Source organism: Argiope bruennichi, chromosome 2, assembly GCF_947563725.1.
Source record: "Argiope bruennichi chromosome 2, qqArgBrue1.1, whole genome shotgun sequence".
In the NCBI taxonomy this organism is placed as follows: Eukaryota; Metazoa; Arthropoda; class Arachnida; order Araneae; family Araneidae; genus Argiope; species Argiope bruennichi.
In genome coordinates this window covers 49,532,735-49,545,129 of record NC_079152.1, presented here as the reverse complement: position 1 = coordinate 49,545,129, position 12,395 = coordinate 49,532,735, and the positions used below count along the sequence as shown (strand labels likewise).

The window sequence follows — 12,395 nt, the reverse complement described above, 5'->3', positions numbered from 1 at the left end:
TCATATTTCCCTAGAATGATGAATAATTTTAAAACATACTGATTCATGTTATATTTCAATTAAGGAGGGGGAATCCTTCAATAAGCTACAAATAAATATCACGAATAATTTTTTTTTAATGAAAGAACTGGAAAGCAAAAGAGAGAAAGAAAATCTTTCTAGAGGAAAGTTGTATTCACATTATATTCAAGGGTAAATTGCATATTGATTTATTCAGACTTTTATTTTTAAATAAACCCCAAGGCTTGAAAAATTTCACTGCATGTCAGAAAAATGGTTTATCTACTTTAAAGGGAAACTTCACCCAATGCATACACTTGATTTTCAGTTTCACAAAATAATACATTTTTTAACTTTTTTTTTTTTTTTTTTTGAAAAGATACAAATTGAATATTTGCAACCTTAGCTAAAATATATTCCAACAATTTGCAATAAAATTACAATTAAACTGGAGATGCAAGGATCAGCTTGTTTGCATATTATACATCAATTTAAAAAAATATAATTCAATACGAATGTTGTTTTGCAAATGACTTCCTGTTAAAAAGTTCGGTAAAAAAAATATCGGTAAAAAAATAGTTTTTCTTCAATCATAGAAGAAATGAAATTTTATTAAAAGAACAATAACATGACTAAATACAGTAGCTTTATTTATATTAACATTTTTCTTTTGAAAACATATTATAAATATATAATTGTATTCGTTATATATTATTTAACAAAAAAAAGCATTAATTATGGTATTTTAATAATTCTGGAATAATATTAATTCCTTCCTTATCAAACTGTTTAAGTTCAAAGCATCCACGCACCTGCCTTACATTAACATAATAGTTTAGGAAACACTCATCTTCAATTATTAAGAACGGAAAAAGAAACCAGCAGAAACCTGATAGAATGCAAATTCATACTGAGAGTGAAGATGGGAAAGGAAAATAAAGATTTTTACTATTTTAGTTAACTGTGAACATTAATGCTCTGATTCACACGAATAAGATCAAACGAATGGGTGGGGAAAGTATGTTTCCGTAATTTATTGTTTTGAATTCGCACATTTGTAGATATAGTTAGTTATACATCAGTTCCCTCAGACGTAACAACCATTCTATCACCCTTGAAAAGTTTACGATCAGCTGAAAGATGGCGCAAGTGACGGATTTAAAAATAACCTTCACATATCCTCCATCGGCAGTGAAACTCGGCATATGAATAACCAGTCATACAAGAAGCCGGCATTCGGCAAAACTCTCATCGGAAATCGAACTTGGAGAAGTAGAACAGCATTCAAGAGCATTCATCCTTGAAATAGGATTAAATGAAAAATACACACATAATATGTAATACATTATTCAACTCGTAAGGATCGCTGAACCTTGCTAGACACGTGCAAAGGGCAAAAAAGACAAAAGCCAGATAGACCGAGAAGAATAAAAGGCGAAAGGAATGGCAATTGTTAATGGAGTAGAGGGTGGGAAGGTGAAGGGGAAAAAGGCGCGTACATTTCCGTTTGGCGGGAAGGCAGGAACTACGCAAGCCGCCAAGCAATCACGGTTATCACCGTGACTCATCTTCCAAGGTCAGCTGGCCATATCACCAACCCAAACACTAATGGCATTCTTGGCTTTCGTGCACAGCTTCTATTTTTCCACGGAAAAAATAGCAATAACAAAATAAAAAAAAACAGCACCATCAGACGCCTCGAAGAGAAATCGCGTTCCATAAAGAATAAGACCAGCAATCAAGCGTTAATGCAACCTTGGTACACCTTGAACATACAAGTTCTTTCTTTAATAATCTGCTGATCAAAAATTTCCCACATAAATTCATTCTCACTGTAGTCAGTGCTTCTTATACTCCAATATATCATTAGACGCCGGTACTTTTCATAAAAACCATCGACAAGAATGATAACATTTCTGCGTAAAAAGAAGTGAAGGAACAAAACTTAAAACTGTCACTAAAAAAAAAAAAAAACATTTATACAAAAATTCTTATAGGTATAAAAAATAAGATCGTCATGCAATATCTTTGTAATTTTAGCTCTCACTTTTGACTCTAAATTTTATAATTATATCAACATTCCGTTTAAAAACATTCCTCCCCGCAAGCAGAAGGCAAAGGTAGAAACATTTACATCTAAATTATTATCTGTCAATATAAATAGTTGATTTAGAAACAGTCAAAATTAGGACTTGAAAATTGCATTTTAGACTCTAACTTAAAAGGTATTGCTGCTATAAAAAAAAAACTGTTAATACAAAAATCATCTTAATTTGGCTAATGGAATTTATTTTTCTATCTTCAATATTAAGCAAGTTATAACGAAAATGAAAATTTCAACTCTCACCACTTCCGCACACCCTTGAGCCAGCCAGATGGACCCTTTACGATCTCGTCCGAGATTTTTATATTTCTAACATATTCCAAACCATTTAAAATCCAAACCAATTTACTCTAGTTATCCTGTTCGCAACATAACATAGGCAAAGCGTTAAACGCATATATATATATATAAACCTTTAAACGAAGGCTGGTTTTGGGATTTGTTGCAATATTATATAGATAAAACTGTTAAACGAAGAGTGGTTAAGGGTTCAATAGGCCAAAATCGATGAAGAAATTTTCTCCATTGCAACAGGTAGTCTTCCTATAGGAATGTACCTCAAATGCACATAAATACAAAGGAGCTGCAAACATAATTTAATAAAATAATGCGAAGATCCTAAAGCTTCCAAAAATGGTCAACTTTAACGGCTCGGCCTATAGCAGTCCTTCGAGAAATATTAACTTCATGGATTTGTAACTACACGCGATACAAATTCAAAAAAAACTGAAAAATGTATCTCCCAAGATTTATATACTCCCTTTCTTATAATTTTTATATGGGAAAAACAAAAATTGTAAAATATTATGAAAGAAAACTTGATTTTGAAAGATATTTCGAAAAAGATGCTATTTTTTTCTAATATTTTAGCCAATGAAAAGGTGATAGCAATTGAAACATTATAATGCGGAGGGGGAAAGCGTTTTAATATTATAATTTATAATAAATTCGAAAAAAAATGCCCTAAAAGCGTAGAAGAATAAGCTAATACAATGTTAACTATTACCCTTTAATAATTACGCCTGTGCTTTATAAACCATCGAATTACCGTGTACCAAAATTAGAAGTTGACATTAAATCATTCAAAGACACTACGATTCGACATACAAATTACGCGTAATCCACAAATACTTCCAAGATTCAAAGGATTCTTAATTAAATCAATGAGATAGCACATTCCTAAACGGAAAATATTGCTTTAATTAAGATTATGAAAAAGAGAGAGAAATAGTTAAAAGAGTTAATTCTACGCTCAAACGACACATTGTTTGAAGTCATTTTTCCTCCAAAATTAAGTTTCAATTTCTAGAAGTCTCGTCTGATAAGGTTCAACAGATAATGAAGTGTATTTAACATTGGTAGTACATCTGATGTTGTAAGTATTTAACATTGGTAGTACATCTGATGTTGTAAAGTTATCTATTATATAAATTTTGAAAGTGAGTTTTAAGATTTTGCCATCTGAGCATTTAGAATTGCACTTTAGAATGAAATGAAAAGTGTAGCCTTCAAATATCTATTCATTAATTTATTTTTTAGAGGAGGGGGGGGGGTAACTAAGATAGGGAAAGAGATGCATGTATTAACTTTAAGCATTATTTTGTAGTTTTTAATTTTAATTGAAGTAATTAAATATACGCTCTGACAGATTAATGTTCATCTAGATAAATAACTGCAACACGTTATGATGTAAGGAGTCCAGCTGTCTGAACTGCCAGAGGAAGCAATTACGGATGAAAGCACAAAGCCAGACAGAAGAGCAACAATTTAATTGCGGCAAATTTCCTCTAGCTCCCGGGTAGAATGGAAATGAAGATCACGTGATCAAAAAAAAAAAAGCCACATTTTCTAGTCTCAAAAATTATTTCGGATAAATGAGAGGTGCCATATGATATACTTCCAGGCATTCCGCTTAAGATTTCACAGCAAGTACTTTTTTTTTTTCATCGGATGATTTGCAGACGCCTTTTTTTCCCTAGCAAATAAATTTTAAATACAAAACCAAATAAAATAATTATTTGAAAAATTAATAATTTTGAAAAACAAATTCTGCGCTAAATTTCATTTGAATTCCTATCAATCTAGATCATGTTTGCGTTGCAGTTGGGACACCGTTAGTTAACAAAGAGATCTTCGGTATTTTCGCAACCTATTTCCAGTAACTTAGGAAGGAATCGATTCCACAATCATCCATTCAAATCTTAGTAATCCGAAGGAACACAAAGTAATTCACTTCACCATCAAGGTTATACCAAGTCTGTTAATGAAATTACGCCTGAAATAATAATTTCTTGTCATGTCCTTTATAGAAATAAAAATGTTATATCTGCCAAAGCAAATCTTACTGGATCAATAAAAAACAAAAATTTCAGTTTATAAAAAGGCGACACATAAGTTTAAAAGAAAAATGGTTTCTACGGAATGACGCTATCAAGCTTTCATTAAATAACTTCTCTTTTTGCCTTCATTTTGCTTCCAATTTCCAATACTTGATTTTTCTTTCTCTCTTATTACTTTGGATTTTACACACAATCCACAGCTTTTCATCAGTGAGCATAATAAAAGTCAGATAAACATTATAAAATGAATAAAATAAATAATTTGTTCAGAAGACTTAACATATTTAAATTGTCCTTCCTCAAGTGTCTTTTTGAAATTGAACGACTTTGAAATGTCCTAGGCATCATAATTTTTGTGGAAATTTTATATAAATTATAATAAAAATTCCCATAAAACATTAAAAATAATTATGGACATGCTTTTTAGGTTTTGACTTCTCTTGAACAGTAATTTTATTTCAGAAAAATGTTAAATTCTAATCGAAATTTAATACATATTATTCAATAAAAACTCCCTAACAATTTGAATTACAAAATAATATTCAATTCTTGTTCATTGTAAATTCTTATACATTAACAATAATAATTAAGTGATAAATTACAAATTAGAACACTTATTTTAAAATTTAGAATTTTTACTTTCTGAAAATTAATATACTTAGTTCACAAGTTTTTAAAGATTAATAAAACATTTACATTCTAATTTCATACTCCTTTAAGTCAATCATTTATTAAACCTTCCGTTCGCCTCGTAACATTTTCTATTTTAAATCACTGAACACAATAATCGCCAGTAAAAGAAGATTAATAAGTTTAAGATTACTAAATACACATGGATAAGAGATTCAACCTTTTATTGTAACAATTTTTGATATTTTAGATTTGTATAGTGAAACACTTCTTGGGCAAAAATTAATTACAAGATAAAAAATTTCCTTTATAAAAAAATATAAACAGTATAAGTATTTATTATTCCCTTTTCCTCTCCTCTCATCGTTTCAGAAAATGGACAAGCACAAAAAAAAAAAAAAAAATGTATAAAGCTAAAGAATGTAAAAACATCCGGATGAAATTCAACTGACAAATAAAACTAAAAAAAATACGAGTGCATTCCCACAAATGATATATCGACCTTGAATGAAAATACAAACAAAACAACAAATATTTGTGACCACTTTTCATATTTTTATTAAAACCAGATAGCACTCTGGTTATATTTTCTATGTCAATAAAAAAAATGCAGGTTTCATATTACGCTTGTAACAGACATTTCATACATTACCACAGCTAGATCAAGGACATGCACATGTCAATATTAGGAACCCTTCCCTTTACTGTCAAAACAAAATGAAGCCATAGAATCGTCCAAAAAATGAAAATCAGTCTCTTACCTACAAATTTTCATTAACTGACAAAGCCAGGGGGGGGGGGGGTATGTCTTTTATTTATGTCATAACAAAATAGACAACGTACTTCCGACACTCGATTTCAATATCGTTTCATCGACGAATTTATTTTTTGACGCATGAATAACATTAACAAGATGGAAGTGTTTCATAAAGAAATCGATTAAGTAATATATCTCGAGGAAAATCAAAACGAATAAAGCAAGCAACTTAATTCAATAGCATTCACATGCAGAAAAAAAGAACATTTTAAAGCCGAAACATCCAGCCTCATATGTATTTGAAAGAAGAATTTTAAGAAGGATATTTGGTGGAATTAAATGTGATAATTACTGTGGATGAATCAACACGAAATTTACGAAGAGCCAAATAAGAATTTTTAAAGAGCCAGATAGTATAAAACTTATAACAATAAAGAGAATTGAATGGACAGGACACTTCTTAAGATTGGACGACAATCAAGTCACAAAACCATCTAGTACCCTAAGAATAGGAAGACCAAAATAGGTGGACTGACAGCTTGGAAAAAGACTTGAAGATTATTAAAAGTGACAAATTGGAAGAACTTAGCCAAGAACAGGACAGCAAGGAATGAATTTCTGAGGAAGGCCAGGGCCTATATGGGCAGTCGCGCCACCGGGCTGGTTCCACATAATCACAGTTTATGCAGAATCCATCGTATGATGTTTAACAAAATACGGCTCTTTAAATGTGAAAATGAACAGGCTATTTCAAATTTCTTTTAATTAATTTTATTTATTTATTTATTTATTTACTTGCAGAAAAAATATTTCTGACACTAATTTTCAGAAACAATCCTTCTTCTAATGGAAACTCAAAGGAACCTGCATAATAATACCAGCGTACAGGTAACATGAATCCCGTATAAACGCAATATTGGAATGATGCCTAAAATTTGCCAAAACGAATCGTTCACGCTGCGTTACTCATGATGACAGAAGATATTTAGTGTTGAAAATGTCAAGAATGCATAGCTTTTAAGTGTGATTGTTTATGATATAATTTATGGACTGCGTGGAAGAGTGCCTGAATAAGAATACTAAATCAGTTCCATCACTATCGGTAGTCGAGTAACAGAAGACTAATGGAATGAGCAACAGAAGACTAATGACTTCATCAGGAATGCAATGCAGTTCTTACATCTGACCACAATCTGAATCAGAAGCACTGTCTGAAACAGGCAAAATTATTCACTCAATACTATTAATAGTTCTGGGCTATCAAACAGTTATGAAACGCTAAAGTAACGATTTGAACATACTATTTGGAAGTATGGTGATCTGTAACTTCTCACAACTAATTTTAAAGCTTATCGTACTAATGTTCAAAATGAAATATTGCAAATGTATTAGATTATTCAAAACATCTTTCGCAATAATCAATTCATCCACATTATATTTAAAATCTTTCGTTCTTGCTATAGATCGACTGGATTCTCGATTAAGAAATCGTTAACAGCATGAATTAGTATATTAAATGAGAAAAGGAATACATAGCGCTGTGAAGACTGATAAATTTTGTGGTTCTGATTATTATCGAATCCGTAAAGGTTTCCGCCGTGGTCTGCATGAAAATTAATTTTTACTCACTTCTTTCACCTTCATCAGGAATGCAATGCAGTTCTGAAAGTTTCCTACCCAAACTAATTAATATTCCAAAGCCGTCAGAGTATCAAGTCTCTGAAAATTAATATGGTTAGTTGTCACAGAAGTGAATCCAAAACTCATCAAAATTTGGAATATAATTCAATCGTGAACACGGAAAAAGGATTCTTTTTTGGACTGTTGTATACATTCATTTCTCTTCTAATAGATATGAAATTCTTAAAAGAGATGGCGTGCTTATATTCGGCATAAAAAGTAGATACTTATTGTTCGCTAAAAACAAATTTGAATAATGAGCCGAAGTTTTTAAGAAACTAGTTATTGGAATAATATCCAACTTTTTAAAGAAAATTTTGAAGATGAAAGGAGAAAAGGGTACAAGTCAGCATTCCACTCTTGCAAAATGAAACAGCAAGCAGTTCCCCCCCCCCTTTTTTTTTCTTCAACTCAGAACACTTAATACATACCCATATTTACCATAACCAGTCAAATGTGCGGACGTTATATTTCCTGCTTGAATGTATGAAATATGAATGTTAGAAAGGAAGTAAAAAAATTAACTTCATTATAATTAAACAAAATTGTATATTGTCAATTTCCACGTATTACAAATACAAAGAATAAGAATTTTCTTATCGCATTTTTTACATATACAGGGTGTTTCTATTGTACATTTTCGGCAAACATATTTTTCACACTTAGAACAAATTTCGATGGTTTCATTTTCGTTATAATATCCCATTCGACATGTCTTATGTTGATGAGAACCTGTGATAGATTTAGTCATCGATCGTTTTGTATTTGTTCTTTCTTTTGATTGTTCACGGGATTTTCGAAAATCGGCGGCAAGTTCTACTGCTAACTGGAGTAAAAAATCTTGTCTCGAGATATTTTCCTCTGTCGTTTGCTTGTACAAAATCCAGGTATTTATGCCAGCTAAATCAATATGCAACTAACTGAATACAATACGTTGAATACGCATTACATCATAATTTCTGATCCGATAACCTTATAACCAATACAAAAGCAATAAATTGCACTCCGGTCAAATGACCGGTTGTAGTAGATAACATTATACAAGTATTACTCAAAATAAACAAAATACAAATTAAAAAATTAATAGAATATTAACTGTATAATTCTTAGAAAAAGTCATGAAGTCAAATGTGCAAAAGCGATAAGACGCTATGTGTATAGATATGCGCATTTTCAATGCAAAAGCTCATTCAAAATCTGCAGAAATTTAAAAACTAAAAGCAAACTCGCCTGATTTTTTCCCTTGAGAAGCAATACATTGGTCACTCGTCCAAACGATATTCCTAAATGAATTATCTCCGTCTCTGTCGCATCGGTGGCGACATTTCTGATATGAACAACACGCGATGGTTTTCCAGTTTGGGTTTTCTCCAATTTCACCTAGAGAAGAAAACAAACGAATAGCAAGGACATCAGTCAGAAAAACAATAGCCATCTAATAAGAAAAAGTCATTTGAAGTTCATGACCAGAAACTCACCTTTTTAGCGTCATTGTTATTTTCATTATCATTAGCGTCGGGACTCATGGCGTTCCCGTTACTGACAGCACCGCCGCTTTGAGAGAGGAGTTCATCTGTTCCACGCTGCAATAAACGAAATTAAAATCAGAAATGAAAATAACTTCGCGATCCTTCACATAAAACTGTCCCTTTAAATCAGCAATAATGATTGCGTAGAATAAAAATAACGGGGGAAAAAAAAGATGACAAAGAACATTCTAGGAACATAAAACTAAAGCATGTCCAGTTTTCTGCAGTATAAGCATAGTCTATTAATGCTTAAGAGGCTACTCATTTCAACAATCAAATATCAAACTAAATGATTATGAATTAGACAACTATAAAGAGCATTTACACTAATTCATTAAGAGGAGAGAGAGAAAAAATCTTTCCAAAGATCTTCTATACACCGTACCATAATACATTAAAATAAGCTGTAGGATTTATCTGAAAATTATTTCCTGTAGCTGTAGGATTTATTAGCTCAATGAAAAATGAGCGAAGATTTATCAAGAAATGATATAAATTAATTGCAGTGCATAAATCAAAAATGCTTTTTTTTTTTTTGTAAAAAGGGGAAGAGGGGTCTGAAAACATAAAAAATTAAGATAACACCTAATGAGTTTTTACTTCTAATAATTTTTTCCAAGTAATGCCGGCACGCAAAGAAAAGGAGGAGGGGATTATCGTCTTACCGAATTTCCTAAGTTCAATTTCAGAATTGGCAATTTAGTTTTTATATTTCATTTTAAAATAATGGAAGAGAATGTGCTAAATCATTTTCTGGCGTCTACTTTTTCTAAAATTTGACAATGTTTTTCTTAAGAATTTTTTTTTTTTTTTTTTTTGTCATTTTAATTAATTTAGCACAGTAAACTTTCGATTATTCGTGGACAAACTGTCACTAGTTAATAATTATAAATTATTTTCAAAAAACAAAAATAAAAAAAGATAAGTTGTGCGTGCTTATTTGCGGAGGAAATATATGCGGATATGCTGCAAAAGGAGAGGGTAAAAAAAACCAGATATTTGGAAATTAGAGTTATAATTAATATTTTAATTATCACCTTCATAATAAAACATTGATAGAGATTTAACCCATCAGGAATTCTCATGGTTTTCAGAAAATTGATTAGTATGGCAATATCCGAATAAACGGAAGAGTTAAAAGAAAAATTCATAGGAAAAAAAAGAGAGAGAGAGAGAGAAAGAATTGTTCTTAGTTAACCACCGTTAAGGAGCTGTGTAAATTGGTATCATAGAAACGGATGGAAGTGCACAGCTGTATTAGTGCACCAGATAATTAATTAATTATAAATGTTCCATTTCGATCATCCATTAAATTATTTCATACATCAATGGAATCTTACTCAACAGAATTTCAGATAGTTATTAGGTTTAAAAGAAAGAACACCGCTACACTGCACGTTTCGCCACATCCTACAACAGCCCGAAAAGAGCAGGAGGTTACGATAGCAATTTCCGATCTGTAAACCAAGTTTTAAATATATTGCGGTTTTTGTATTTTTTTTAACTCAAGGGAGTAGAAGATGACGTGGGGTGCACAAACAAAACGTCATTTGTCTAATAGTCTGAAAGTGAGTCGTCTTTCAAGTGGTTAACGATCCCACGAAGTAACTGTGTGGCAAATTAAGAGTAAACAATTTAAAAAAAAAAAATTGGCAAGAATTGCATAGATGAAAGCAATGATACGCAATAGATATGTACTGCAAAACTTAAATTTGCTTTTAAAATTTAAAAAAAAAAAATTGATCTTAAAATGAATAATGTTATATAATTTTGCTAAGCAAATAAAAATTCTGATAACTAAGCATGTTGAAATTTGTAAGGCACTGTTGAAATTTGTAAGGCACACGAAGAGCACCTGATTCGTGATTAAATTTTGTGTCTTTTACCTGTACCTATTTCAGTATAATATCCAGTATTATCCATTTTATTCGATTTTCCTTTTAACAGTTACTATATGATTATTTTTTAAAATTCAATTAAGAAGCACATTAATGTTAAATTTTCTCTTTGACAAGATTGAGGGGAATAACTAGCAGAAATATTATCCCTCTTTCAACTCATTTTATTAGTTTCTAAGTTTATTTTTGAACTGAAATACTGATAGATTAAGCAATGTGAAACATTTAGGTAAAGAGCGTATCTTTCCAGACATTGATATTATTTTTAAGAAGGAGGAGTGGGGGGGGGGAATCCAGTTTAAAGAACATATTTCAGCTTCTAATACACGTTTCTTTCATAAAATGTAAATAACAAAATAAATGTTATATACAAAACATTTGTTATTCACTAACTAGTGTCCTGGAATTTGTAAGACTAAAAGATAAAGGGAGAAACGGAAGACAGTACAAACTATTACTATTAACTACAGACCAATCATAATACCTTTTATACAGAATACCTTTTAAAAATATAATCATTGAACCCAATTATAATATTAATCAGTCAGCTCAAATTTTAAAAATCCTTCACGATTACGGTGCAGAAAAATAAGATATGATAATGACCAGATGCAGATATCTTAGTTCGTAAAACAAGTAGTAAGTGAATTTTTAACAAATTCATATTTCTTTTTATGCTTTTCGAATATTCTCAACTAGTTCTATACTTTGAGAGGGGCATGCACATTTCAACGTCAAAATAAATCGCTAAATCAATAGTAAAGTTGCAATACATGCGAGAAGAATTTTATAAATCTGAATATATTAATCATAGTTTCAATTTCTAATATGACTTCTTTTCACAATAAAATCACTATGCAATATCAATATGAAAATCGGATTCCTTTTATATTGTAAGAGCACAAATGTCAATGATGTATTGATGCACATTAATATACGAAATGAATAAAAAGCTGTGCTAATACATTCGCTGATTCAATTCACTAGTTAATAAATTTCACTCTAAATGTGTTCTCATTTTCAAAAACTGCTTATTAATTTTATATACCATACAGTAATTGTTACATAACAGCCAATATTTATTAAGTTTTTAATTTCCGTTTAGACCGTTTCGATCAATTAATACTGCATTTGAGAAGAAAAAAAAATTGTCACGTAAAACTAATTTCGCCATAAAACAAGAATATGGAGTAAAAAGGTGGAACAAAATGGTATTTTTTCGCGTTCAATAACGTCACGTTGCAACAAGAGGCGAGGGAAAAGGAGGTGGCACGTTTATATATAAAAATTTGCGGCTTGCGCAGCAGTTAATTGCAGTTAAATATGTTTTGGCTTTCTGAATGAAATGCGATTTATCTCAACAAAAAACAACTACAAAATCATGTCAATTTATAGCAGTAAATATAAACCGCATTTGGACCAATAGCAAAACTATAAGAACAGTACATTTTTTTTTTG

General features: G+C 30.8%; 1 protein-coding gene across 5 annotated transcripts in view; it reads right to left on the bottom strand.

Annotated features, from left to right (window-relative positions):
* LOC129962021 (polypyrimidine tract-binding protein 1-like) overlaps positions 1–12,395 on the bottom strand; it is a 78,411-nt gene that overhangs the window by 21,850 nt on the left and 44,166 nt on the right. For all 5 annotated transcript variants that reach the window (XM_056075687.1, XM_056075690.1, XM_056075689.1 and 2 more), the window contains 2 exons: positions 8,989–9,093; positions 8,741–8,890 (listed from right to left, as the gene is read on the bottom strand). In XM_056075687.1, the coding sequence (XP_055931662.1) occupies positions 8,741–8,890; positions 8,989–9,093 (255 nt within the window). The remainder of the gene's footprint in view (positions 1–8,740; positions 8,891–8,988; positions 9,094–12,395) is intronic.